Genomic DNA, 27,938 nt, shown 5'->3' on the forward strand with positions numbered 1-27,938 from the left:
TGGAATGGTTTGTATAGATAAACTTATACAAAATTGGCTATAGACACACCATCACTGTTTGTACTTTTCTGCAGATATTTAAAATATATAGCAGTTATTTGGTGATGTATATTAATAGGAAATAACGCAATTGAAAGTTAGCTTGTTTATTTCGTCGATATTTTTATTGTAACCCGCATGAACCTGCCTGAGCAATCCCTTTGCGGGGTGTTGAACGGTACTAGGTCGTTGAGTTTGACGAGTGGCTCCGGGACGTAGACCCAGATTTTGAAACTATGTTCATGACGTACAAAGTATCGTTAATGTCATAAGTACCAGAATACATATAGGATACGGCACATTTCTGGAACTATGCTTTCTATAAATAAAAACGAAAATCAATCTAGCAATCCTAACTGGAACTTACTTTTTAAAAGCAAAAAATGAGCACATATATTGTTATTAGAAAAAATGGATTGTGTTATATATATATATATATATATATACACACGATATTATTTTTGTAAGCTAAAACAGGTTTAAAATATTGAACTTTATAAAAGTAATGCAAATATTTCTTAATTCTAATAAAATTATAAAAGAACGGTTCGAATGTAGATGGACGGGTGCTTACCAAAAACTGCATATATAACATTACCGTTCCCGAATAATTAATTTGTTTAAACCGTTCATAATTTTCACTGGTGATTAAGACAATTTCTTAGTTAAGCGCCAGTTATCAAAACGCGATGGATTTATTCGGATTATAATATATAATTATTAACGTAAGTATTTGGCTTTTAATACTATAAATAAATTTCAGCTAATATTTTTATCTATCGTTTCGGTTATCAACATGGATCTCTCGTGTAAAATCTTAAATATCTTCTTTAGAGTAAGCTGTCACTATTATCTGTCAACTAATAGCACAGTGATGAATAATTAGTAAGTACAGTTAAAAGCTATAACATATAGAACTAGTAATGTTTACGACAAAATGCTAAAATCTTCCTTATTTAAAAATGTATGTACATAATTCAATTGAATTATAGTATGATATTAATTCCAAAGAGGATTAATTGGACTTCGTATTTAAATAAAAATATATAGTTAAAATTCTTAAACTCATGATTTACTCATTTTAGCTTTGTTTATAGCATAACTTGTATTATAAGATAACGTTCTACATAATCTCTGTGTCCTATGTAAAGTAACAATCTATTATATCATTTAAAACAAAACAGTTTATTTTGTTACTTTTAAGTTTCAATCAAATTCATTATAAAATTTCATAAATAAATTTACAATGTTTCCTTAGATTATTTATATATATGTATATATATATATGTGTATTTATTTTTATATACTTTTTTTAAATACGTAATCTATAGAACTTGATTCAATGCTTCACTAAAACTTTCTGAATGAGAAAAACTAATATCAATCAAATTGTTAATGTATGTATTAACAATGTTTACGATAAAAACGAAACCATAAAGTAACTATTTGTAACCACATTTGTACATTTGAAAATATGATAAAAATTTCCTTATTCAATGTCAATGCACTGAGAATCATAGCTAATAATATTACAAACAGTTTACTTTTAACTTGACTTTATAACATTTCGCTTCTATTTCTGTAATTTCGTTGTCGATATGACAAACTTATATAAATATATATTCAAATCCATTTTATATATCCTAAATTCAAAAAATTATATTTTAATTTCAAAACAAAATTACAATTTAAAACATTAAACATTAATTTTAAAATTACTACATTAAAAAAAAATTTATATATTTACTCTTAACTATTAAAACAAATAGGCCGCGTATTAATTAACCGTTTCGGGGGCCACTGTTTTCTTAGGGCTAGGTTCAGCTAAATCATCATTTTCTGGTACCTCAATTGCAGCAGCTTTATCGACTTCTGTTTCATTTCCATTACCATTTTTTAAGCAATTACCATTGCTTTCTGCAAGTGGAGGACTTGTTTCTTCCGGATGCGAAATTTTCCTTGCATTTATACGCAACTGTAATGTTTGATGCAGTTGGCTTATATCTAATGGTCTAGCCATTACTAGAAAAACTTTAATTTTTCCGGTATTATCCATTGCAGTGAGACGCAAGGATTTTTGACTTGGTCTTTCTGATACCATACCAGCCCAAACCTAAATGTATAGAAACATATAATATAAATAAAACATATTTTATTTTTATATTCAATATATATAGTATACTACCTTTGTGTTAAGTAGTAAACGTAAGTTACCCGCTGTACGAAATACTACACGTGAACATTCATGTTCACTTTTAGAATCATTTAAACGTAAACTACCACGTCCACGCTCTTCCCAGTTACTGTTTTCAAAAGCAAAAAGTTTACAGTTTATCTGAAAATAAAAAATATTTATGTCAACTACTTTGAGAACTACAAACTTGTAAATAAAATACTTACGTCAACTATATTAGATTCGTTTTCTTCACCCGTAAACGTTTCAACTTCTTCATATTTACGCTTCTGTGCACGGCTCTCTTCATATTCGCGTGCTACTTCAGTCAAACTTTTTGCTTCAGCTTCTTTATTTCCCTCTGCATCATTTGTTTTATTTGCATTTTCTATAACGCTGGAAAACAGCAACTCATTCGGTTTGCTGCTAGATTCCGGTTTATCTGAATTCAAATTATCCTAAAACAAAATCAATGAGACATAGAAAGTGAATGTGAGATTTTTTACGGGACATTTTTAATGGATCTATCATTTTAAGTGTCGCTATCAGAATTAAAATACAAAGTGATATATTGATATATTTAAATTTTAGTGAAGATAGATATATATATATACGATATTTTCTAGCGAGCCAATCATTAAAAAGGGTCTTAGGTTAATTGAGTATGACTTAACAGACTCTTTTCCTTTTACCTAAATATACTTGAAGTATACTTAGATTAAAATGCTTAAGATTAGGAATAACAAACGATAATTTTTTGTAATTTCCCTTTTTTTGTAGATTACATTTCAATATGGTATTCAAATATGAATTACATCGTCCGCATGTCATAAAACAAATTCTTACTCTAAAGAGAAGGATATTAAACAATAAAAATGTATATTTTGTATACACCAACTTAAATCTAGTTTTAAATGAACGAGTTTTGTTCATTTGTTCTGAATAAGCTGTATATTCATTTTTGAAAACTTAAAAAAAGTTTATATTCAAGCTGTTGAGTCTTTAAGTGAATAAAGTATATCTGTATGACAACTAAATAAAACTAAATATTATGTTTCTAGTTATAACTTCAAGAAAAGAAAATTGCTTTTAAACAATATACTAGTATGGTATATTGTATACTTGTTTATGTATTATGTAGAAGGTTTATGCAAATATGAAACCCTCTACAGAATTACTTCTGCAAAACAGAATTATGTTTTAAGCATATAATTCACAAACTTGATTATCAAACATGTAAATAAGTAAAATCTCCTTGAAACGAATACTGATCATAGACAAGATCGTTAAGTTCAGAGTATGTACATAAGTTGAAATTGGTGGAAAGTTTTAATTTATGGTGAAAGACGCAATTTATTTTCTTCTTCTACTTACACTTAACACACGTTCATGTACATTTTCTCCAAAGACAAATCCTGATTTTTCTACACGTGGTATTGAATTTTTTGCAGCTGCAAAGAGATTAGCTCTTTCCAATCCATTTTTACGTAACATTTTCAAAGGATCTGGTCGCTATCAAAATAAAAATTCAAACTTTAATGCATAAAACTTATAGATATATTTATATGTAGTTACTTCATCTGGTTCTTCATCATCGTCGTCAGACTTCTTCTCTTCCTCACCACAACCATCTTTTTTCGACGTACCTCCAACTGCGCCATCATCATCATCTTCATCTTGATCTTTCATGAAAGGATTACTTGTAGTATTAACATCATCTTTTGAATTAAATACATTTCCTTCTGTTGGCGTTTTTTCATTATTTGCAGAGGACCCTAAAACGCTAGGCCCCAGAACAGAAGGTCTTAAAACTCCTAAACGTAATACTGGATTTCCACTACTAGCAGCTAAACGTGAAGACTGAAATATAGAATCACTTCCCAAACTGTTAGATTCGTTTGATGTATCTGTTAAAAGAAAATTTGTTAGGTATGCGTTCTCAAACTCTTTGCCGCCTCTATTATTTTGATTATAAAAACATACAATTACTTTTTAATAACAATGTATTTATATGTGAAGCAAACTATTCAATATTTATTATATTTACCATTGTTTTCAGACATCATGCTCCAATTTTCTTTTCTATTCAATTTTTTATAATTTTAGTTCAATTTTTGCTATTTGCTTTCGACTAAAGCGAGAGCTGTCAAAATGCGTACACAGAAATCGCACGATAAAAGTATGTTTTGGCGATAAACACGTAATGTTGTGCCGATAAATTTTTTCTGTATCTATGAGCACATGAGTGTTTCTGTTGGTAATTTGCGCTTTCAAACAACTAATATATTCGAATATATTTAAATCTCAATTTAAAATTGTTAACAAATTTTAAGAAAGTAATTAATAGTAATCACATGTATGTATTTATATAACTGAAATATATTATCTTCATTATTGGCATTTAATAAATGTGTCTTCTCTTCAATTGTTCTATGATCGCTTTTATATTAGGTCTGTTGCACGAGCTACTCATAGTAATTTTAAGTAACACTGTGTATACACAAGTGCGTTCCACCAACATATTTTCGAGTAAATGAGAGCACCTGATAGAGCCTAACATCCCTGTCGAAATTATAAAATGCTACACAGACTTTACTCGTATGTTTTATTTCAAGTAAAATTTGTGTTGATGTGTGAATCAGCTCTTTGTGTTTGAATTAAAATTTTTGTATTGTTTATATGCGCGGCACTGGTGTTCTGACCAGATTTTACACAAAGCTATTTTATGAAAATCTGTGTAAATAGCGTAATTAAGCATTTTATTTGTGTTACGCTCTCAGTTTGTACTTTACGTGTGTTTTACTTGAGTGTTACTACGAGTAGTTTGTGGAACAGGTCTATTATTATTATTGATTCTATTTAATTTCTAATATTTTAATTTCTGTATTTTAATGTTCAGACAGAGGTATTCTGCAGAAATGTTTTCTCAAATTTTGTTGCCTATTATTAGTGTAGCTAACTAACACTATTTTATAAAATTTATTTTAGAAAAATGATGCTTTATTGTGCTGCAATAAATTTAATATTTATTTCTCCCTCTAGTTTTAAACATACTTCTTTTGCTGATGATTATCTGGGAACTTTGAGAGTGAATTACTAGAATACTTAGAAAATAAACCAAGTTCCTCAAAAATTCGGGTAATCACCTTTGTTGACAGTTATCGCAACCACCATTGTCGATAAACTAAAATACTTGGAAGTAATACACAAGAGACTTAATAAAATATATGAATCAGTGATTAATGCCTGAGAAATGTTTTAGTATTTATACTTTAACTTTTAAAGCTTAGTGAAGAGGAAAAACACGCAATTTGATTTTTTTGAAAATTGGTAAGCAGATATGAAAAATCTGTAACAGTTCAAACTTTTATAACATAATTTAATATTAAATGATCAGAGTGGTGTTGCTGTCAAATGAACTATCTGATATCAAAACAAAAGATATTATGACACAATTTCTCGAGCTTCAGCTTTCAGTTGAAAAATGCGAATTGTTTTTTGTTAAAACGTAGCAATTTTACTTAATAAATATTACGAACAATAACAAATAAAAAATCTAATAATTAAGCAAAATAATATAAAATATTTTCATGAACACAGACTGTACCCACAGCTGCAACTTTCTGTTCATGCAATTAAAAAATGACATTTCTCACGAATTTAAAATTAATATGGTCACTCTAATCCCAACGACTGACGTTTACCCTTAATATATAAATATTTTTTTCCTACGTGTTTAAACTAATTTTATTATTAAATCTTATAATGTTACAGTTTGCAAAATTTCAGTGATAAAAAAAATAAAGGTGTTGAATACATTTATATATACATATATACACAAATTTTAATTTTATTTACATATTCTCAACACTACGACAAAATAAAGAAAAGCACTACACGTCATATTTTGATACTAGATATCTACAAATTTTTTAAAACGAAAAAAATGTTCTTTTTTAGCAGATGGATATAAATAACTTACTTATATTTTTCCTGGTGTTTTCGCTAAATGGGAGGATATCAGCAGATTTGCAGGGACCACCAAGGCCAACTGATGTTCCTGAACTTGTAGAACAAGTAACTCCCGAACCACAAGAAACTTCAAAAGAACCTGCTGGTACGGCAAGCCCAACAGAAAGTTCAATAAGAAAATCAGCGCCATTTCTCGCAGATAAAATAGATAAAAATGCATTAGACACTAGTATGGAAGAAGTTTCAAAAGCTTTAAAGGCTGCATTATTCGAAAGAGTGTGGAACGAGAACCTTATGAGACAAAAGTTGACTGATCAAATTAAAACCATAGAATCACGCAAAGAAATAGTAGATCCAATAGATCCAACACCTGAACAAATTGAAGGTTTTTTTTATAAAAAATACTAACTAAAAATATTTTTATATACATCAAAAAATGATTTTTCAGCTCATACGCTATATGAACTAGCAATGGGAATGCTGGCTAAACCGCGTTCTAATAAAGATGAAGCGTACAAAATAATGAAGAAAGCAGCTGATATGAAACATGCTCAGGCACGAGCAACTATGGCGTGGGCTGCGGTACTTGGTCACTGGAAGGATTTTAATTTTGAATATGCTGCATCAGAATTTGACGAATTGGTTCTTGAAGGATTACCTGATGCTAACATGGTAAACGGTTTAAAATATATTATAGCATTAATATTTTACGCTGTTAATAGGGTCTTGCATTTCTCTACTCTGTTGGTGTTGGAGGAAAAAATGTTAGCCAACCAAAAGCGCTAATACATCTAACACTAGCAGCACTTGGCGGTCATACTTTTGCTCAAATGGCATTAGGCTATCGTTATTCCTATGGCATTAACGTACCAATGAGTTGTGAAAAGTCATTAAACTATTATAAAAAGGTAGCGAAAAAAGTGGCATCTAAGGTGACTTTTTCAAATGGTCCTATAGTCCACCGCGTGCGGTTACTGGACGAATCTGAAAATCCAGGTAGTCATGAAAATGATATTGTTGATTATTACCAACTACTTGCTGAAAAAGGTGATGTGCAGTCCCAAGTCGGTTTAGGTCAACTATATTATCAAGGTGGTAAAGCCATACAACAAGATCATCAAAAAGCTTTGGAGTATTTTACACAGGCGGCTAAAGCTGGTAACGCAATCGGCTATGCATTTTTAGGTAAATTGTATTTAGAAGGTAATGAGTACATAAAGGCCGATAATGAAACTGCTTTGAAGGTAAATAAAAATGACTATTTTTTATAATCTAGAAAATTAAAAAAGAATAATAATTACAGTACTTTAAAGAAGCTGCAGAGCTGGGAGATCCTGTTGGTCAAAGTGGACTAGGTTTAATGTATTTGAAGGGTTTAGGGGTAGAAAAGAATCCCATGAAAGCATTAAATTATTTTACTCAAGCGGCAGATCAGGGCTGGGTAGACGGTCAACTACAGTTAGGAAATATGTATTTTAGTAAGTTTTACTATAAGCAATTTTCTGCTGTTTTGATCAAATTATCATATATCTATATTTATTGTAGCCGGTAATGGAGTAAAAACTGATTATAAGCTAGCTCTAAAATACTTTAATTTGGCATCACAATCTGGACATGTGTTAGCTTATTTTAATTTGGGTATTATGCATGCTTATGGCTTGGGCATGCTACGATCGTGTCCAGCTGCAGTTGAGGTATAAAAATTAAGTAAATTTAATACATAATTTACATTAAGCAAATTTATTTAATTACAGTTCTTTAAAAATGTTGCTGAACGTGGACGTTGGAGTTCAATGTTGATGGATGCTTATAACAATTATAAGAATTATAGAATTAACGAAGCCTATATGCAGTATGGATTACTTTCAGAAATTGGTTACGAGGTTGCACAAAGCAATGCTGGCTATTTGCTTGACCGCAGCGATGTTACGATTTTCCATAATCGTCACGAGGAATTGATTCGCGCATTCTATTATTGGAAACGTGCTGCTGCTCAGGGATATTCCAATGCACAAGTTAAACTAGGCGATTACTATTATTATGGCTTGGGTACTGAAGTGGATTTTGAAACTGCTGCAGTTTTATACAGGTAAATTATCATAGACGAAGCTTAATGCAACAACCCTTTCCTATAGTATTCTTCAATATCTGTCTTTGTATCTCTCGACAACTTTAGAAGCAAAAAGAAGATTAATCAAGTCGAATACAGTTCTTGAATATAGTATACTCTTTGAGATTCCATATACATTACATACTAAACAGTTACAGATACTAGATAGTTATAAATTCATCAATAATCTATTATAGTGTATCAAAGCTGTAGCTTTACTCCACATAATGTTGCTCTGTATACTCTTATTTAAACTTGATTAATCGGTGGATCTATGTTACAAAGATGGTATGGACACCGATTAAATTAACCTTTCAATGCACTTCATTAATTCTTACCATTCTATTATCTTATTTATCGTACTCTAAGCTTACCGGTATACCCTTTTTCCTAACCTAGATCATGTCAGGTTCTATATTATAATATTACCAATTATTAAGTTAGTACTATTGAAGTTTTAGAAATTGCTAATGTGTAAAACTATGCTACTGCTAGTACTCACTAATGTTTATTACATATAATAAAATAAATCTATTCAACAGAAAAGCTTCAGAACAATTTTACAACGCTCAAGCCATGTTTAATCTTGGCTACATGCATGAACAAGGATTGGGTATGAAAAAAGACTGGCATTTAGCTAAACGGCTTTATGATTTGGCAGCTGAAACAAATGCAGATGCAAAAGTTCCAGTAGCTATTGCACTATTAAAACTGCAAGTTCTAGCTAAAATTGAGGCAATAAAAGAGGTATGTGCAATAGAATATACTTAATGTACACTGGGGTATTATATTTTTTTATTTCTAGAGTCCTTATAGATTTATATTTTACTTGGATGAAAACATAGCAGCGAATTGGGATCTATATATGATTACAATTTTAACTCTGTTGTTGGGTTTTATAATGTACACTAGACGTCCATATCAACAGCAGCAACCGCAACAACAACAACAGCAACAAGAACAACAACAACAGCAACCGCAGCAGCAGCACAATGAACAATTACAACAACAATCAACTCAAGTAAATACTGCTGTAGACTCTGGTGCACAGTCACCACACGTACGCCCTAATATCACAACTGAATCTGATAAAAGCAGCTTAGATAACAAATCAGAAGAGGAACCTTGTTCTTCTAAATCTGTATCAAATGATAACTCAGTGAAAAAAAAATTAAAAGCAACAGGGAAAACAACGTCAATATCGACAGCAGCAAACATATCAACTGCTGACCCAACTGAATAATCTTAGAAGATTGATAACTTATTATTAATATAAATTAGTCAGTGTGTGTGTATATATTTTTGAAAGTGAAAATCAAAATTCAGTATCATTAGTTGAACGCCAGTCGGATAATTTAAATTTTGATTTTCTATCATACATAAAAATGTTTACAAAACTTTTGTATTTGCTTTTATAAATGTAAAAAAACGAAAATATGTCAAAAATTTCATTTTTATATACATTGTGATAATTTACTCAATCAGATAGATTCATCTGTGACTAGCAGTTCATTTTATTAGTAATAATAAAACGTAGTTTCCATTGTTTCTTTTTATTTTTGCTTACATTTATTAAGAGTTGAAACATTTTAAATTTTTTATGGATATGATTAAATTATTTGATTTAAAACAATAAAAACTAAATTATATATAAAATAATTGCAATTTATAGTATTGTAATATATTAAGTTAGCAACTACCATATAATATTTATATATTTTTAAGGTCATATTTAATTAGCGAGCTGATGCAAAATGATTGATATTGTTTGTCTTATTGCACGACAAAAGAAAATCTTTACACTTAGCAATAATTGTTTTAAAGCAAGTTTATTAACAATTACTAACTTAATTTGATAAATAAATTCAACAATTGTGTAATTGCAATGGCAAACGTGGTAGTTTAGATTGAAAAACAAAAACCTTATTTTTTAAGTTCATAAATAACATAAAAACGAAATGCATAGACCACATTTATTGCATATTTAGTTTTTCACTATCAATATTCACTCCTTCTTGTCTTGTTCGAAAATATGAACTACAGAAGATTAAATCATTGCAATTTTCTATGCCCTTTGCTCGCTATCTAATATCTTTAAAACTTGTATTTAACAAAAGTTTATATTTATTAGATAAATACAAGTATCGATGCAGGTGTTCAATCAATATATTCAAACTTATAAAGGTGCTACAATTTATAATTACAACTAATAAAAAGAATTTCAATCGCATATTGAAGCAAGTTTTTTTAAGAAAATTATTACAATTTACTTTGACAACAAAATGATGTGCTTAAATGAGTTGCTTCGAAATAAGATGCCTTGAATACAATACAGCCTTAGTATTGGAGGATAAAGATTAAACCGTGTAGAGTAGGGCTGTCCAAAGCACGAATCACGTGACTCATGTGGCCCGCGACATTTCTAGTCTACCATAATTAGGGACATTTTTTTGTGATATTTCAGTAAAATTGCATTATTTTATTATACATACGAATACATGTATACATACATTATATGTATATAATATATTGTAAATATATATATATGTAAAATAATGTAGTACATAATGTATGTGTATATTTTATATTAATTTTATTTACCATTTACGATATATTTTAATTACTCTCCAAAAAAACTATGAACGTATGTATTTATTATAATATACATATATGTATATATTGTATATATACATATATATATGTATAATAGTACACAATGTATATGTGTACCTTATATATTAATTTTATTTACCATTTGCGATATATTTTTATTACTCTCCAAAAAAACTATGAACGTATGTATTTATTTCTGCGGCCCTCCAACCCATACAGTAATTTGTATTAGCCCGCGATCTTATCTGGTCTAAACAGCCCTGGTCAAAAGGAAATGGATACTTGTTCAGAAACTATTTTCAAATCCTAGTATACACTGACTAGATTAATTCTCAAAAAATGTAGGTTCTAATTTATTTGTTTAGGTCTTTCAAATGAACAGAAGTCTTATGTTGCAAATATGCGTTATCATTTGCTGCAGAATGATACTTCATTTTGTTGTGCTCGATATGGTGCAGCCTACCACGCTATCAAAATATGTAGCTCTCTCTTTTAGCCGAATTGTCAAAAAATTACATATTATATAATTATGTATTATATATTATATATATAATACTATAATAATAATTATATATTATATAATTATAATAGCAGACATTTTTCTTTTAGTAAATTTGAATTAATTAATAGCAGACCAGTTACTTTATATTGTATATATTGTATTTAATTTTAAATATGAATTAATAGAAATATACTTATTATGCGATTGATTTAAATTATAGTTTTTTAAAGAAAACAAAATGACGGTTGAAACATTGAAATATTTCGTACTTTTCTTAAGCATAATAGTTCAAATTTGCCTTTTTCTTAGCCTGTACCTCCATAATTGCGTCCATAAAGTCTTCATGTGTGACACACGTAGCTGAACGTCGCAAGGCAATCATACCAGCTTCCACACACACTGCTTTACATTGTGCACCATTAAAGTCATCAGTTGAACGAGATAGTTCCTCGAAGTTAACATCATTACTTACATTCATTTTTCGTGAATGAATCTGCATAATACGTGCACGCGCCTCTTCATTTGGATGCGGGAACTCGATTTTTCTATCCAAACGGCCTGAACGCAAAAGTGCAGGATCTAATATATCTACGCGATTTGTAGCAGCTATTACTTTGATATCAGCTGTTGAACTAAAACCATCCAATTGATTTAACAATTCTAACATAGTTCGTTGGACCTCACGATCACCAGCCTTTTCCGAATCGAAACGCTTAGTACCAATAGCGTCCAATTCATCAATAAAGATAATAGCTGGAGCTTTTTCTTTTGCTAACGCAAAAGCATCTCGTACTAATTTTGCACCGTCGCCAATGAACATTTGTACTAATTGTGGACCAGCCAATTTAAGAAAAGTTGATTTTGTTTGCGCAGCGCAAGCACGGGCAAGTAAAGTTTTGCCAGTACCAGGTGGACCGTAAAGAAGTACGCCTGTATTTAAATGTATATACATAAAAAAAAAATTAATGCTAAAACTTTAAAAATTTACCTTTTGGTGGTTGTATGCCTAAGTTTTTAAATTTATCCTTATGTGTCATGGGCAGAACAACTGCTTCTATTAATTCCTGAATTTGTTTATCTAGACCACCTATATCAGAATATTGCTCAGTAGGCCGCTCATCAACCTCCATAGCCTTAACGCGAGCATCATATTCAGCAGGTAGTGTCTCCAATATTAGATAAGAATCTTTATTAACACCTACTAGATCACCTGGTTTTAACTTTTCAGCGTCAACGAGACCAATTACAGGCAAAAAGTAAGCTTGACGTGTTGATGTTTTTATGACGGCGCACTTGCCTTTTCGTTGATTATCCAATACAAGCACAGCCCCATCATCTTCCTCTTCCTGTGGATCTACATCTAGCAACTCAATGACATTAGACACCAAATAGGGGAGGGTTTTATTAACCTGAAGGGAAACAGAAAATTCTAATCTTGGCTAATATTCTTCACATGTAAATGTTACCTTAATTTTTTCAGAATTGTCCTTGATTTTCTCATTTTGAGCTTGAATATCATGAGATATACGCATAACCTCACTCTTCATAATTTTTATTTCATTGTCCATAAGCCGCGTCCTGCTGACAATCTCATCGGTGGACATACGCAAAACTTCTTCACCAAGTGCTTCTTCTCCATCATCCCAAATTGATTTGTCTTCAAGAGTTGTTGCCATTATTTTATAGTTTAGAGTAATTCGAATGAAATTATTTTATTTTACAATATTAAATGCAAAAATTCTTAAAACACAATTCCGATGACTTGTAAGATTTTGTTTGCTGCTATTTTGACAGTAAGATTTGACAACGACATGGGAATACAATTTGCGAGTTAGTGATGCCACAAGTTTATATTTATTTCTGTTCCCAACTATACTGCTACAAACATTAAATTTATTTCATGTTTGAACAATGATTTTGCTTTATTTAGTTTTTTCAAAATTATTTATCATGTGTTGATTAAATATAATTTTCAAGCAGAAACTGAAATTGAAATCATTCGGCATTAATATAAAGGAATATAATAACACCATGTATTAATTTCGTTACTATGTTTACAACCACATTGTTTTGAATTTTATGCTCCGTTGGTATGATGAAAGGCGAATTTACATCACGTAGTTAGCACTTATTTTTATTATTAAGGACATGTAATAATAAGTGCAGTAATACTATGTTAAGACAATCAAATTTCGTTTATTTCGTTAATATGATATATTAATATTTGAAATTTTTTTTAATTTCAGGCTTCGTTTCAACGAAATTAAGACTATTTTCCTTAATTTGGTTCTAACCTTAAAACTGTATGGAAAAAACAATTTAATTCCGCTGAAACGAAATTAAGATTTTTGCGAAATTAAAGTGTGTTGAACATAGTATAAGCTATTTATGTCATTTCTCATACAAAATTCTCACAAAAAGTGTGTAGTACCTATATTTTTAAATGTAACCGTGATATAAGTTACATTTTAAAAATCAAAGAATAATCGTATATGTATTCCCTGCTATAAGTTTATAATAAAATAATGAGTAGAGAACAAGAACTGTCATGTTTTTTCAGATATTCCTTCCACCAATATTCTTCCTTCAGTTATGATCTTAGTTTGAGTTTTGGAAAACTTTACTTGATAAATTTGTATTGTACTTGTGTAAACAAGTACATGTGGAATTAATATTATAAATGGTATATAAAAGCATTTTATTCTAGCACACGACTAGCTTTAAAATAAATAAAAATATTTTATTTCCATAAGCTTTTTCTAAAAACTGAAATAAAAATATTTTTCAGAAAAACTTATAGTGTACTTTAGTATTCGTCTAAATGAAGTATATATCTTAACATAATATAAATGAATGTATTTCAAAAGTAGAATTATTAAAGATTCGATTTAAAAAAAAGGTGCATTTAATGTTAAATATTTTTAATTAATGAAATTTTTTAATACTTTGAAATTACTCTAATTTTTTTTTGGGAACGGCGAATTAATTTCTAATTGTTTCCTTGGTTTTCCCAGAGTATTTGTATTGTTCGCTGGCAGTACTGTGTTATTAATATCATGATTTAATTAAAGAAAAAAGTAATTCATCCTAACGACATAATTTACTAAAGATACACATTAGCATTACAGATACTGTAATTATGAATATAACATGCATTTAAATTTTTTTATAACAATAGGTAACACTAGAGATTGATCGTTCAGGCTGTTTTTATCAATATCAGCAGTTTGCTTCACGTTGCTCGACTTTAACAATTATATAAATTTAAATGAAACTATTGTTATTGAAATTTCTTGTATGATGATAATCTGAGCAATATTGTTCACGTCATCATTTTTAGACTCTCTCTCCTACTTGTGTTTATTTACGGCATTAAAATGAGTGTAAGTAAAAAGTTACAAAGCGATTTCCATTAACAAAAAGCAGAGTTTGAAGTGTACAACGCGCTTAAACACAGCACTTGTTAGCTAAGCAGCGGTGTTCTAAGCGTGCTTTGTTGACTTTGTTTGCTTTGTGTTGTGTGGTGAAAGTTTCATTCATTAACAGTTCGTTGAATCGTCTTTAACAAAACTCTTTATTATTTTATACTTTTTATAATTATATAAAGGCTTCAATGTTAGCGCGTATATCCTTTTATCCCACACTTTTATATAATGTGGTTATGGAGAAGGTAACTGCAAGAAATTGGTACGATAGAATTGATGAGAATGTTATATTGGGTGCGCTACCATTTCGTTCACAGGCAAATGATGTAGGTATAGCTTTTAACATATGTGCAGCTATAAAGTAAAATTTTGTAACATTTAATTTGTAATTTTTATTTTAGTTAATATCGAAAGAAAATATGAAAGCAGTTGTATCCATGAATGAGGATTACGAATTAACTGCTTTTTCCAACGATGCGCCTAAATGGAAATTACTGGGTGTAGAATTCTTACAATTAGCCACAACAGATATTTTTGAATCTCCTTGTCAAGAGAAATTGTATAAAGGCGTGGAATTTATCAACAAGTTTCTGCCTCTGAATAAAAGAATCAGTGTCTTACATTTAAATAGTCCCGAAAATATTGGAACAGTTTATATACACTGTAAAGCTGGCAGAACGCGAAGTGCAACGTTAGTTGGGTGTTATTTGATGATGGTAAGTAGTGAGTCATTTAAAACATAAACCACAAAAATGAAATATTTCTTGATAATTTTAATAATCATTAAATTTTTGTTAAAACATTATCTAAATACTTTTTGAAAAAAACAATTTCGCTGTAGGGGTTTTTTATGTATGTAGCGATTTTAATACTAAATGTACTTTCATAGTTCTTATGTATTAAAAACCATGTATTAATTTACGCCAGCTTTAACAACACACAGAAGAAACTTGTTTCATACGGAATTTCTGTCACCAGAACAGATTCCTACGGAATTTCTGTCACCAGAACAGATTAAGAACTCTTTTTTAGATTCAGTTCTGGACTTTGTTCACAAAGCTTTAAGGGGCTTTGTGTAATCAATAGTGAAATTGGTACAAATTGGACTCTTCTGGACGCAGTACCGGCTGTTGGGTACTAGAAAATAAAACTATAATTTCAAATGAAGTACGGTTCTTCAATTTTCGTTATAGAAAATAAAATATATTATAACACATATATATATAACAAAATTATAAATTCTTTACGAAACTTTTTTATTTTGAAGACTAATACATTTTAATTGCAATTCACTGTTCGATAAAAAAACCTTGCTATTGAAAACAATAGTTTATATTAACAATTTAGTTGTCTTTCGTCAAAATAGGCGTTACAAATCAATTTAATTAATATTAATTAATAACTCATATATATATAACAAAATTATAAATTCTTTACGAAACTTTTTTATTTTGAAGACTAATACATTTTAATTACAATTCACTGTTCGATAAAAAAAACCTTGCTATTGAAAACAATAGTTTATATTAACAATTTAGTTGTCTTTCGCCAAAATAGGCGTTACAAATCAATTTAATTAATATTCATTAAATTTTATAATAGCAGTAATTCCTCGTTAGCAAGACAATGCTAAAGTTGAGTTTTCAGTCTACTACTTTAAGTAAAAAAAAATTATTTGTATGATATAAACTGTTAAGGAATTTACATTTATATTAATGTGCTATACATATTGAACAACTTAATTTTATTTTTCAGAAAAATGGTTGGACACCGGAAAAAGCAGTTGAACACATGAGAAATTGTCGTCCACATATCTTACTTCACACAAAACAATGGGAAGCTTTAAGATTATTTTACAAATCTAATGTAGAACAATTAGAAAATATTGCGGAAGTCAAACCGAGTACGAGCTAGCTTTTGTTGTACAAAAATATTTACCATAAGAAATATTTAAGGTAATATTTGTTATGTTAATTATATGCTAAATACCTTTTTGTTATTTGTAATAAAAGCCCATTTTCACTTACTTTTATTATTGTTTCATTATGTTCAAAGTTTCAATTATTTAACAAAAAATAAAATAATTTAGTTATACATTTGTCATTTCGAAAAAAAAAATAAATATCTCTTGTTTAATCTACTTCACCATCGTAGCCACTGATTTCCCAGAATTGCCTTATTGTCTTTGAGATACCAATGTCATTGAATATTAAGTAAAATAAACCACCCAATGATGCAATTGAAACCAGAATTAATGCCATGTGAGAAACTTTCGGTACCATAGGGCCAACCACGTTTGGACGCATATAATCTGTGATTATGGCTTCAACACCCCTAAAATTATTTTTATTTAAAGAATTATCAATTTTTTTCATTTTGAACTTACCAATGGGTATGAATAATAATAGAAATAGCCATAAGTGCATCAAGAGTTTGTGATGGAAACATTATAGCGATTGGCATTATACCCAAAAGAGCAGCGGACACAATGCGCTCTGCTTTCCACAACATAGTGTGGTTGCTGAAACCAACCATTTTAGGAGCGGTTAGTGTAAATGTACGTGCCACCGGCTATAGAAAGAAAATATTATATACATTACATAAAAATAACGTAAATCATAAGAATTATACTAACCATAACATTTTTTACAAGACTGACTACTGGTTTTGGTTTGGCAACAAGAGTTGCAAACGATTTCAGTGGAACAATGCGAGCAGACTTTAAAAGACCAACACCTAAAAATGATCGTCAATGTTAAAAAATGTGTAAAATAAAAAAATAATTTAATATTGCTTAATTGTATACATGTATTGTTATATAATGGGGTGGTATTAAGACTTTAAGGTGGCATTTATTTGAACTTACCATTGAGCTTCATAGTGTTACGGAGAAGTAAAGATAGGGCCATTTTGTGTATTTGTTTTCTTGCACTAATATCACTTATTTTAATAACTTTCGTTCGGAAAATTTGGTCTGTTTGCCGTTTTGACAAACACACTCTACGAAAATAAAATACCCAAATGTCACTTTGTATATAAAAATTCGAGTAAATAAATTTCAAATGATGCCAGATTGCTTGATATTTTAACAGAAATTTGACGTTGTAAGGTTTACACTTTGCTAATGCTTTACAATTAATGACCTACAATTAGCGATATTATAACAATTGAAATAAAGTATTTTTATGTAGTTTGCGCCGCTATATTTTCGACTTTTTCAGAACAATTTTACATGTGGTTACTTTATTTCGAGTCAGTATTCCCCTAAATTTAAATGAGTGAATAAAGGCACTTTTTTAAATAAAATTACTGCAAAATATATATATATAACATATATATATGTTTTCGTGCTAATCCCATAGCACGAAAACAATTACGGTTTTCACGGCGCGCATGTTATCGGCTTATTTGGTTTTAAAATTAAAAATAATCTCTTGTCCTTTTTTTTTATTCTCAGTTCAGAGAACTTTCACATCAATTGTACTCAAAATGCCTAAATGTGGCGTAAGAAATCAAATTATAGACTTGAAAGTTAATGCAGCTATTGTAGATATTGAACTTATCGAAATTATGTGTTCTGCAGCTTGTTAGTTATTAACACAATGCTTAAGCACAGGGTATACTTACTGGCATTTGATTGATAAGATGCAAAACATATTCTAGTTTTGTAGGAATAATGTTAACTTCTAGGAAATCAATTTATTTTAAATATAAAATATATCAAATAAACCTTATTGCTATTTTTATTATGCTAGTTTCGGAACTATTTTCGGTTATTGATAATTAACTATGTTTAATGCAATAACTATACGGTTCAATAATCTGTTATTTTCTTAATATGAAAGACCATTTTTTGGTTCTTTACGAGTGTTAAAATATGATAACGATGGTGTTTAACAAATTTTTAACAGGTTTACAAAGCAATAAGTATCACTTGCGATAGCTTTAGTTACACCCATTGGAGTTATGTTAGTTTGAATAATTTGTTATATTTTTGCCATCTTTACGCGTGCCATCTTGATATAAATTCCAATCCAAAGTATCAATTTTTTCACCGTCATCAAAAGACATGGGACAGTTGCCATGTTCACCTTCATATGGAATAGCATCGATTGCGACATCAGCGCCTTCATAATAATACCAAGATTGAACATTTTGGTCTGTATTACAATATGCATTCACAGCTATCAAGAAATAAAAATCAATATTTGCAAATAAACAAATAATAATAATTATTAGGTAACGTACATTGTGACATAAGCACACGATTCAAATCAGTCCGTTGATACACCCAACATCGATACTTTGAACGTGGGTCCAAGTCATTGTATGTAATTAAGTATGATTTCAAATTCTCTTTCCAGAAGCCAATACACTTCATTCGGTAGTCAGGTTCACCTTTTAACGAATCTATCAATAACTTTTATATAAAATGATTAAGATAAAAAACTTACTGTATATTTTTTCAGGAACACCTAAATGATTAAATGCCAAACAATAATTGACATCTATAGTTATTTCTTTCTGGTCAACATCACACACTGATAAAAGGGAAATATTTTGTTTACATTGTAGATCAGGGCGTGGGCTTAACGTTATACCGTCTAGAATTCTAAATTTATATTGACAACATTATAGAATGCTTTCAATGTTTAAATATTACTTTTTTGTGTTACCTCTTTTGAAAAGGATTTTCGCCTTTTTGAGTAAAATTAAATTTTCCTGCAACAGGACAACGAATTGGTACTGGATTTTTAGGTAATAATAATACTTCTTTGGACTCATTGAACTGCTCAGAAGAACATAAAGTATTGAAATCATTCTTTATTCCATACAATCCAGTGCGGTATCTTATGATATTGTGATGGCTTGGCATAAATTCAAAACAGACAAAATTTTCCTCACAACCATCAACTGATAAATGAGACATCATAACGCGGTTACCGTGACGTTCTCTGCAAACATAAGTAACATGATTCGAACGTCCTCTATTTAAGAAGTAAGTTTGATTAATATGCGTTTCACTTATAATTATATCTGTATTGATATTTGCTGCATTAATCCATTTTCCGCTGAAATATTGTGGAAGATTACAACCCGGTTTAATGTATTCAGTTTTTATGGGAGTAAGCTTCAAGTGTTCTGGAGAATGTTCTGGTGTTTTAAGTTTGTTACATTCTGCTGTTATTGATACACCAATATTTAAGTCATCATCACGATCCTTAAGAAAACAGCGATACTTTTCGTGTTTACGAGATTCCCTTGTGTTAGCAACAACGAAATAGTGACTATTTCCAACAAACCAATCACCTAAGCAACTAAACTGTACATTTCCATAAAAACTATAATCCATATCCTCACATTGTTTATATGATATACTAAACTTTTTAATCAAAAATGGAGATCCAGCAATTTGACAGGACTTTATGCGTGCATCCGGTCTATTGCAGACATCAGTAGTGGAATGTAAATTGTTCTAAAATAAAATATGGCAAACTTAGCAATTTAAGTTAAAGTAGATCGTATCGTTATTTTAAATAAATTCATTATAATTATCATTCATATAAAGTTGCTAAAATATACTTAATATCTAACATATATTCAACGATAATTTATATACTTTAAAAATACATTTGAATTTAAATTTATATGTTATAGTTCTTTACAGATAACCTCCTATAAAATTTGAAAGTTATCTAAATTTCCAGTATTTGGAAAAATACAAAACATATATACTCGTATTATGATTGATGATATTCTGCTTAATGCTAAAGTTACGACGGCGATATAACATACAAATCGAATTTCACACGAGATTCACAAGTTGAAATATCATTTATGATACTGGTGAAAGCTACTTATGCGTGTGTTAAACTGTGTGTTAAAATGAATAAAATTTTCAATGGATTAAAAAATATAGTATATTAATATCATGAATACACATTCACAAATATATAATAATCTATTTGATATATTTTCTAATATAAACAATGTTCTTGGACAGCTAAGCTGCAATTAAATTTATGCTAGACGTTACAGCTGCTGCATTTCTGATTTGTAATTACCTCTCTCAAGGAGTTGTCTGCTTTTGTCATGAGAGAGAGTGTTCAAATTATACGGATAACTGTAATCCGAGAAACAGTGTTATGAAACAGGAACAGTGCTATCCGATATTTACAACCCAGTTAGTGGTATTCCTCTTGCAACGACTATACTGATAACTGAACATAAAAACCTGATAATTGGCAAGGAAAGCTGGGGTAGATAATGATTCTTGCCAGTTCACAAGACTCACCAGGTCCAAATTGAATATAATTTGTACCAAACAGATGCTTCAACTAACGGTATTGAGTATCTGGAAGGTATGTATTAAAACTTGGTCTGTCCCTTTAATGACTTTTATCAGGGTAGTGACTCTGCAAATGAGAAGAAGATTATTTACTTCAGTGCCTATAATTGAATTAGAGAAGATTCGAAATCTTAGGGGCCCTTTTGTTGACTGACCTGCATAGCTGTTATTCCAACCTTATTCCTAGTCAGGTTGGTTTCCTTCCACTAGGTGTTTGGCATATTAACGGTGTATCATTCCATTAGTTAAATTATATATATAAGTAATTGATAATTAGCTTCGGTTTAAGTTAAAAAATCTTTATAGCTCCAGGAGATGGAGCTTGAAATCTATTGGGCTGACGTTGATTTGTGTTGTGGGGACTATTATTTAAGTGAATGCTAAATAGTTGAATAGAGATGCAGTTATAGCACACGTTAGGCACATAAGAATTTATGCGTGGCAAGTAATTGTTTAAAACGAGGATATACTCTTATTTAGTCTTCCTTTCTTAATGTTATAAGATGAAGGTGTGTTGAAAATAAAAATATAAATATTGTATAAAACTCAAAAACTGTATTTATAAAGGATTTACAACATTCCATTGTAAAGTTTTATTAATTTGTGCAATAATTTTATATATATAATATTTATTTTGTTTTTATTAAAAAATTTATAAATGCATTATAGTTAAAATAGGGAAATATGCAACTGAATTTAATTGAATAAAAAGTTTGTATGCTTACACAATTTACAGTGTTGGGTTCAATGGTAAAATTCTTCGAAACATTTGTTATTAACAAAAATAGCCAAGACCTGTTTCAAAACCGCATTTCAGTAAAATCCATTTTTTTATTATTAGCACTTTGGTTGTTGCTATAGCCCTCGGACCAACCTTGTTTTATAATTTTGCGCATAACAAATAAAATTTTTATAACACAATAGAATAAATATTATTCTATTTAATTATTGAATAATATATACATATAACATATACTGTATATAATTAAGACTAATTATCTTATAGAATTGATAGCTAAAGATAAGTTCAAAGATGTATATTTTAACAGTTGTATTCCGTAAATACTTACGGAAATAATTTTAAATTTATTTTTTAAAATAATTTTTTAAAAATTTTATAGAAAAAAAAGTAGTTTTATAGAAGTTTTAATATTCATTACAAAGAAAAGTAAATTTATCAAATATTATAAATCAATTATTGAAGGTAAACCCATTTGTTTTTTAAATACAAAAATTTATTTAATAATATTCATACACACATTTAAAAATATATAGAACCATTTTAGGGAACTTTTTTGAAAAGGCCAAACTTCCCTCTGACCTACGCATTCCAAAAACTTTAAAGACTAATTTGTATATGACTAGACTGATACTCGATATATCTTATAATGCTTTTCAGAAACATATGTATATATCATTCCGTAAACTACTTAACCATATTACAAATATTTGTACGAACTAAATATACGCTTCTCAAATTATGTATTTGAAAGGTCTAATAATAGTATTAATAAAAACTGTAAATACCTGATATGTAAAACGCCATTCGCCTTCCAAAAATGATGGACAACTTATAGGCAGAAAATCTTCTTTAAAAAGTATTATTAGTTGTTGGTTATCTTTTATACCTACACATATTTTTTCTATAGTTGGTTGTGTATTGGGTGATAAGGATACACAAGGATCTGTAATAGCATTATACATAAGAATAGTCGTGTTAGTTAAATATACATATTATAAAGTATATACTTTATACCTTGGACCATTTCAATAACATTAACTGTACGAATTATCATTTTAACGCAATGATAACAATTTATATTATTTTCTTTGAAAATAAATAAATATTCCTCTCCATTATCTTTGCTCATATCGATACAGTCACCACGCCGTGACATTGAAGTTTCATTTAAAACAGTTGTTGTTGGTACATCTTGTTCTAAAGAAAACCATGTTCCATGTAATTTCTTGGGTACCATACATCTCGGACCCTCTAATTGGTTAAGCTGTGCAAATGCTATTAATAAAAAGATGTATTTATTCCTAATTATGTTGCAATAAGATCAGATGTGTCTGATTGATATATGCTTTTACCTATGCTAATACAACAGCATAAAACACTAAATATTTTTTGGATTTTCATTATATACCATATCTTTTATATAATCTAAGAGTTGTTTTAAAATTTTTAATTCAGTAAACAAAGTTAGAACATGTAAACAACACATAAAATGTGCAGTAGTGCCGAACAGAACGCTTAGAGAATCAAAATACTACTGAAAATATCTTTACTCAATTCTATAGTGAGAATAATATTAACAATAAACACAAACTATTAATTGTTGTAAACAAAACACATAAGAAATAAAATAAAAAAGCGATGGGCAGTTGGAACAGTATTTGAATTTCGAATATTTGTATACATATAAAATTTCTGTTCTACTCCGTTCCGGAATAATGTATATAATCCAATTGGGACATTTTGCTTAAAGAGACATCTTATCTTATATATTTATCTTATTTTATTTTCATTTAGCTAAGTGTTTTAGATATAATTAAATTAATGCTTGCTAATCAGCTGTTTTGTAGCGCTTTGTGACTCTAATTGTTAAAAATACCTTGTGTACCGTTCTCGCTAGGTGCAGAACGCTTTTAATGTGCTTCAGATTAGCGCACATCCTTTCTATCACACATTAACGCACATCCTTACCAAATGTGGTGATTGCCTGACAAAAGGAAATATATTGACAGCAGATGAGATTTGAATAATTTTTACCAATTTTAAACCTAAGAAAGATTTTCTTAGACCGCTGATCTTGAGTATTTGCAATACTCAAAACAGATGTGTAATTAGCCTAAAAAAATAATTAATTAATAATATTTTGGTTCTTACTTCTATTAAAAATAAGTGTATTCGTTATTTTTAAAAGTAATTACTTTAAATAAATAAATTTTGATTGGAAAACAAAAGTACTTATATAGTAAAAAGACTTTTAGTCGGTCGTATCCAAGTATTATTCAAAACTCCTGTCAGAATTTTAATGAATTATGTGAATAACATATCATCAAAAATCATTTATATTGAGTCCGTTTTATAAAATGGATGCCAGATATTAGATATTTCTGGTTATATGGTTAACATATCAGAATCAAAAACTGGTAAAACAAATAATGATTTAGAATGAAGCACTTAAACAGTGTATCAGTTGTTGATCTCTTTAAAATACTGCAAAATGCTTTAAATCATTTATAATTTATCAAGAGATTGCTTTCTGAACATTTGTGATTTATTTCTTAGCTGCAAAGAAATATTTTTCCAAATATTTTTTATGTTCTTAAATAAAATAAATATTAAAATAATTTTTATTTTTAAATTGTATATAATTTATTTAATAATTTTTTTATATAATCATTTGAATTTACAAATTTTTATTTATAAAGAATTAAAAATTAAGTTCAAAAATGGACGGAATGTAAATGTATACATTTGAAGGCACATAATTCAATACTAATAATATTAATTCGATTTTTTTTAAAAATTATAACTTCTAATTAATACAAACAGAAATATGAACACTATTTTATACAACTCAATAAATTTCAAATTCAAATTCAATAGATTTAAATACACAAATATGTATTTTATGTTAGATGTATGGTATATATATATATTTATATATTGGACGGCATCATATTTTAAAGAAGCATATTTGATTCATAGTCTGTCATACCCATTTGTGTTTTATGATACAAATTGATTAGAACTGTTACAATTTCAAACAACATTGAAAACATTCTCAATTATATATAATTTGTGTCATAAGATTTGGGTAAATTTAAGTGCATATTGATTGCATTCATTAGACTTATTCATGACTTCAAGTTAAATATTTTTTTATTGTTAATAGATTCAGAGAGATTCGCCACATCTATTTTGTGAATTTTATGTAATTTAGTAACTTATTACATATAAAATCGGACGGAATTTAAACTACCTAATTTAGTATTCTTAGATTCGAAATGGAACCATGTTAACATATTGGTAACACAACCAATATGTTAACATATATACAACTTATTCGATATTATGTTAATAATATTTGAGATGATTGTGATTATAAATTCACCAAACTTTTAAAATTATATATACTAATCCAATAGTATAAAAGACGAGATAATTAATAGAATGAACTATTCGACTAGCACCAGCTTTATAGAAATCCCAATCAAATATTATGTTAGAAGCATCAGAGTGTTTCCAAGGATTTTCGCCATCATCAAAATACATAGGGCAATCATCACGTTCACGTTCATATTCGATAGCATCAATTGCGACAGCAGCGCCTTCGCTATGATTCCAAGATTGAACATCTTGATTTAATTTACAAAATGCACCCACAGCTATGAAAATATAAAATTTCATAATTTTAAAAAATTAAAACAAAAAAACATTGTCATATTAACAATAACAAACCTTGTGACATAAGCACTCGATTTAAATCAGCTCGTTGATAAACCCAGCAACGATACTTGGAAAGTGGATCCAAGTCATCGTATGTAATGAGGTATGATTTGAGATTTTCTTTCCAAAAGCCAATACATTTCATTCGATAATCAGGATCACCTTTTGACAAATTCATTTAGAATTTTTAAATAAAAATATAAAGATAATAACTTACTGTATATATCTACAGGAACACCTAAATGATCAACTGACAAACAATAATTTTCATCTATGGCCATTTCCTTCTGATCAGTATCACACACTGACATGTCTGATATATTTTGCTTACAGTGTATGTCAGGACGTGGACTCAGCGTAACACCACCAAGAATTCTAAAAATAAATTACAAAAATTATTGTATATTATTTTAAAATATGTGAACTATTTTTTATTACCTTGTTCTGAATGGATGTTCACCTTTTTGTGTAAAATTAAATTTCCCTGCTACGGGACAACGAACCGGTACTGGATTTTTTGCTAGGAATAAATCATATTTCCAAGATTCAGCATTGTTAAATTGAACCCAAGAGCAAACTGTGCTAAAATCATCTTTTATCACAGCTAATCCTCTACGATAACGTATGATATTATGATGTCTTGGCAAAAAATCAAAACAAACGTAATCTTTTTGACATCCATCTACTGTTAGACGTGCCATCATAATGCGAGTGCCACGTCGTTCTCGACAAACATATATAGTCCGTCGATAACGTGCTCTATCTGGATAGTAAGTTTCATTTATATGCGTTTCGCTTATTATAATATCTGCATCAATATTTGCAGTATTAACCCATTCTCCACTAAAATTTTGAGGTAGTGTACACCCAGGTTCAACATATTCAGCTTTAACAGGTGTAAGTTTTAAACGTTCAGGAGAATTTTCTGGTGTTTTAAGTGTATTGCATTCTGGCGTTATAGATACGCCAATATATAGATCATCGTCACGATTCTTGAGGAAACACCGATATTTTTCATCTATACGAGATTCTTTTGTATTTGCAACAGCAAAATAATGATTTTTTCCAACGAACCAATCACCTAAGCAACTGTACTCTTTAGGTCCACTTAAAGTACCTTCCATACCCTCACAATGTTGATATGTAATATTAAATTTTTGATTTTGAATCAAAAACTGAGTTCCAGCAGTTTGACAAGATTGTATACGAGCATCTGGTTTATCGCAAACACCAGTAAAACGAAAACGATTCTATATCAAAAAAATTAAAATAAATAAATTATGAGTTAAGATATCAAAATTAAAAAATATTTAATTCTCATTTCATGCTGTGATTTATTACTAAAATTAATGCTATTATTTACATTATGTGTTTACGTATCCTATTAATTTCATTATTGAAATTAATTTAAGTTTATTATTGAAAAGATCTTTTTAACTACTCCAGTGTAAGATTTTTAATTCATTTTTTTGATTTTTTTAAGTAATAAATTATGATATTAAGTTATGTGGAAATTTTTTTCTTTATATATAAATAGAAAGATAGACAAGCTTATAACCACCACATTACAAAATATTATTTAAAACCTTGCCATTGATTGAATAATTGATGAATTTTTTCCTATATAATAGCATAAATGTAATATTTTGATTTTGATTATAAACAAACCTGATATGTAAAGTGCCATACACCCTCAAGAGACGAACGACAATTTAAAGGCAAAAAATTCTCATTAAAAAGTGTTATTAGTTGTTGGTCATCTTTTATACCCACACAAACATTCTCTACACTCGGTTCTGCACCTGGCGGTATAGATGTACAAGGACCTGAAATAATTTTGATTAAGAAAGAGTTGTCTACGTTTATTAGTTCCATATATACCTTCAAATTTTTCAAATATATTTAAGGTACGAATTAGCGTTTTCACGCAATGATAACAATCCTTTTTAGTGTCTTTAAAGACAAATGAGTATTCATCACCAAGTTGTCTGCTCATATCGACACAATAACCACGCCGTGACATTGAAGTAGCGTCTATTACTGTTTGTGTTGGTAAACCTACTTCCCAAGAAAACCATGATCCTTGAAAAATTTTTGGTATTATACAACCACGTCTCTCCAATTGGTTAACTTGTGCAAATGCTGCTTTAGAAAAATAAAAAATTTTATTCAGTAATAGTTGTTATGATTAAACTGTAAGAAAGGTGTGGCTGCGTCATTATGTATTACCTGCATAAATAAAACACAAAAAACTAAGTATCCCTATAATATTCATTATATATTTATTATTTTG

General features: G+C 29.1%; 8 protein-coding genes across 10 annotated transcripts in view; 2 read left to right on the plus strand and 6 right to left on the minus strand.

Annotated features, from left to right (window-relative positions):
• The window catches only part of LOC119680000 (WD repeat-containing protein 20), a 106,155-nt gene that overhangs the window by 26,245 nt on the left and 51,972 nt on the right, over positions 1–27,938 (minus strand). The window lies entirely within an intron of this gene.
• Positions 1,685–4,502, minus strand: LOC119680008 (ran-binding protein 3). Its single transcript, XM_038092619.1, has 6 exons — positions 4,260–4,502; positions 3,788–4,119; positions 3,587–3,724; positions 2,440–2,670; positions 2,225–2,374; positions 1,685–2,152 (listed from the first exon to the last, which is right to left on the minus strand). The coding sequence occupies exons 1-6, from the start codon at positions 4,276–4,278 to the stop codon at positions 1,817–1,819; spliced, it is 1,206 nt and encodes a 401-aa protein (XP_037948547.1). The 5' UTR covers positions 4,279–4,502; the 3' UTR covers positions 1,685–1,816.
• Positions 5,894–10,049, plus strand: LOC119680001 (protein sel-1 homolog 1). Of its 2 annotated transcripts, none has more exons than XM_038092607.1 (9): positions 5,894–6,018; positions 6,173–6,569; positions 6,633–6,856; positions 6,907–7,428; positions 7,488–7,662; positions 7,730–7,878; positions 7,939–8,273; positions 8,837–9,041; positions 9,100–10,049. In XM_038092607.1, exons 2-9 carry the CDS (start codon positions 6,176–6,178, stop codon positions 9,535–9,537), a joined length of 2,442 nt encoding a protein of 813 aa, XP_037948535.1. In that variant the 5' UTR covers positions 5,894–6,018; positions 6,173–6,175; the 3' UTR covers positions 9,538–10,049. The 2 variants fall into 2 exon arrangements, with proteins under 2 accessions (XP_037948535.1, XP_037948536.1); XM_038092608.1 differs by having other exon boundaries at positions 6,176–6,569.
• LOC119680005 (26S proteasome regulatory subunit 6A-B) lies at positions 11,551–13,301 on the minus strand. The gene is made up of 3 exons (XM_038092612.1): positions 12,876–13,301; positions 12,398–12,818; positions 11,551–12,339 (listed from the first exon to the last, which is right to left on the minus strand). Exons 1-3 carry the CDS (start codon positions 13,083–13,085, stop codon positions 11,684–11,686), a joined length of 1,287 nt encoding a protein of 428 aa, XP_037948540.1. The 5' UTR covers positions 13,086–13,301; the 3' UTR covers positions 11,551–11,683.
• On the plus strand, positions 14,000–16,828 carry LOC119680015 (phosphatidylglycerophosphatase and protein-tyrosine phosphatase 1). Its single transcript, XM_038092627.1, has 5 exons — positions 14,000–14,092; positions 14,588–14,792; positions 15,017–15,160; positions 15,236–15,550; positions 16,590–16,828. Exons 2-5 carry the CDS (start codon positions 14,787–14,789, stop codon positions 16,746–16,748), a joined length of 624 nt encoding a protein of 207 aa, XP_037948555.1. The 5' UTR covers positions 14,000–14,092; positions 14,588–14,786; the 3' UTR covers positions 16,749–16,828.
• LOC119680016 (succinate dehydrogenase [ubiquinone] cytochrome b small subunit, mitochondrial) lies at positions 16,886–17,864 on the minus strand. Its single transcript, XM_038092628.1, has 4 exons — positions 17,701–17,864; positions 17,470–17,570; positions 17,221–17,405; positions 16,886–17,168 (listed from the first exon to the last, which is right to left on the minus strand). The coding sequence occupies exons 1-4, from the start codon at positions 17,741–17,743 to the stop codon at positions 16,967–16,969; spliced, it is 531 nt and encodes a 176-aa protein (XP_037948556.1). The 5' UTR covers positions 17,744–17,864; the 3' UTR covers positions 16,886–16,966.
• Positions 18,578–23,381, minus strand: LOC119680002. 2 transcript variants are annotated; one of them, XM_038092609.1, is made up of 7 exons: positions 23,278–23,381; positions 22,940–23,200; positions 22,711–22,868; positions 19,511–20,310; positions 19,289–19,446; positions 19,083–19,244; positions 18,578–19,018 (listed from the first exon to the last, which is right to left on the minus strand). In XM_038092609.1, exons 1-7 carry the CDS (start codon positions 23,324–23,326, stop codon positions 18,804–18,806), a joined length of 1,803 nt encoding a protein of 600 aa, XP_037948537.1. In that variant the 5' UTR covers positions 23,327–23,381; the 3' UTR covers positions 18,578–18,803. The 2 variants fall into 2 exon arrangements, with proteins under 2 accessions (XP_037948537.1, XP_037948538.1); XM_038092610.1 differs by having other exon boundaries at positions 19,083–19,232; positions 23,278–23,378.
• LOC119682571 lies at positions 24,830–27,920 on the minus strand. Its single transcript, XM_038096042.1, has 7 exons — positions 27,875–27,920; positions 27,527–27,787; positions 27,314–27,471; positions 26,084–26,895; positions 25,863–26,020; positions 25,658–25,807; positions 24,830–25,584 (listed from the first exon to the last, which is right to left on the minus strand). The coding sequence occupies exons 1-7, from the start codon at positions 27,918–27,920 to the stop codon at positions 25,307–25,309; spliced, it is 1,863 nt and encodes a 620-aa protein (XP_037951970.1). The 3' UTR covers positions 24,830–25,306.

The sequence above is a fragment of the Teleopsis dalmanni genome, chromosome 2, assembly GCF_002237135.1.
Source record: "Teleopsis dalmanni isolate 2A chromosome 2, ASM223713v2, whole genome shotgun sequence".
In the NCBI taxonomy this organism is placed as follows: Eukaryota; Metazoa; Arthropoda; class Insecta; order Diptera; family Diopsidae; genus Teleopsis; species Teleopsis dalmanni.

Bases quoted from the DNA above. Each gene is read 5' to 3' on its own strand.
- LOC119682571 (XM_038096042.1), bottom strand. From the start codon at position 27,920: ATGAATATTATAGGGATACTTAGTTTTTTGTGTTTTATTTATGCAG. The intron at 26,021-26,083 runs GTAATAAAAAAT...ATTTATTTTTAG, and splicing joins GAACATCCATTCAGAACAAG to AATTCTTGGTGGTGTTACGC. The intron at 25,808-25,862 runs GTAAGTTATTAT...ATTTGTCAAAAG, and splicing joins TGTTCCTGTAGATATATACA to GTGATCCTGATTATCGAATG.
- LOC119680005 (XM_038092612.1), bottom strand. From the start codon at position 13,085: ATGGCAACAACTCTTGAAGACAAATCAATTTGGGATGATGGAGAAGAA. The intron at 12,819-12,875 runs GTAACATTTACA...GTTTCCCTTCAG, and splicing joins ACAATTCTGAAAAAATTAAG to GTTAATAAAACCCTCCCCTA. The intron at 12,340-12,397 runs GTAAATTTTTAA...ATTTAAATACAG, and splicing joins AGGCATACAACCACCAAAAG to GCGTACTTCTTTACGGTCCA.
- LOC119680001 (XM_038092607.1), top strand. From the start codon at position 6,176: ATGGATATAAATAACTTACTTATATTTTTCCTGGTGTTTTCGCTAAAT. The intron at 7,429-7,487 runs GTAAATAAAAAT...TAATAATTACAG, and splicing joins ATAATGAAACTGCTTTGAAG to TACTTTAAAGAAGCTGCAGA. The intron at 9,042-9,099 runs GTATGTGCAATA...TTTTATTTCTAG, and splicing joins AAATTGAGGCAATAAAAGAG to AGTCCTTATAGATTTATATT.
- LOC119680008 (XM_038092619.1), bottom strand. The intron at 2,671-3,586 runs GTAAGTAGAAGA...ATTTTGTTTTAG, and splicing joins TACATGAACGTGTGTTAAGT to GATAATTTGAATTCAGATAA. The intron at 2,153-2,224 runs GTAGTATACTAT...CTATACATTTAG, and splicing joins GTTTACTACTTAACACAAAG to GTTTGGGCTGGTATGGTATC.
- LOC119680015 (XM_038092627.1), top strand. The intron at 15,161-15,235 runs GTAGGTATAGCT...TTTTTATTTTAG, and splicing joins TTCGTTCACAGGCAAATGAT to TTAATATCGAAAGAAAATAT. The intron at 15,551-16,589 runs GTAAGTAGTGAG...TTTATTTTTCAG, and splicing joins TTGGGTGTTATTTGATGATG to AAAAATGGTTGGACACCGGA.
- LOC119680002 (XM_038092609.1), bottom strand. From the start codon at position 23,326: ATGAAAATCCAAAAAATATTTAGTGTTTTATGCTGTTGTATTAGCATA. The intron at 23,201-23,277 runs GTAAAAGCATAT...TTTTATTAATAG, and splicing joins ATGCTGTTGTATTAGCATAG to CATTTGCACAGCTTAACCAA. The intron at 19,447-19,510 runs GTAACACAAAAA...ATATAAATTTAG, and splicing joins GAAAATCCTTTTCAAAAGAG to AATTCTAGACGGTATAACGT.
- LOC119680016 (XM_038092628.1), bottom strand. From the start codon at position 17,743: ATGGCCCTATCTTTACTTCTCCGTAACACTATGAAGCTCAATG. The intron at 17,571-17,700 runs GTAAGTTCAAAT...GATCATTTTTAG, and splicing joins TAACACTATGAAGCTCAATG to GTGTTGGTCTTTTAAAGTCT. The intron at 17,169-17,220 runs GTAAGTTCAAAA...AAATAATTTTAG, and splicing joins ATTATTATTCATACCCATTG to GGGTGTTGAAGCCATAATCA.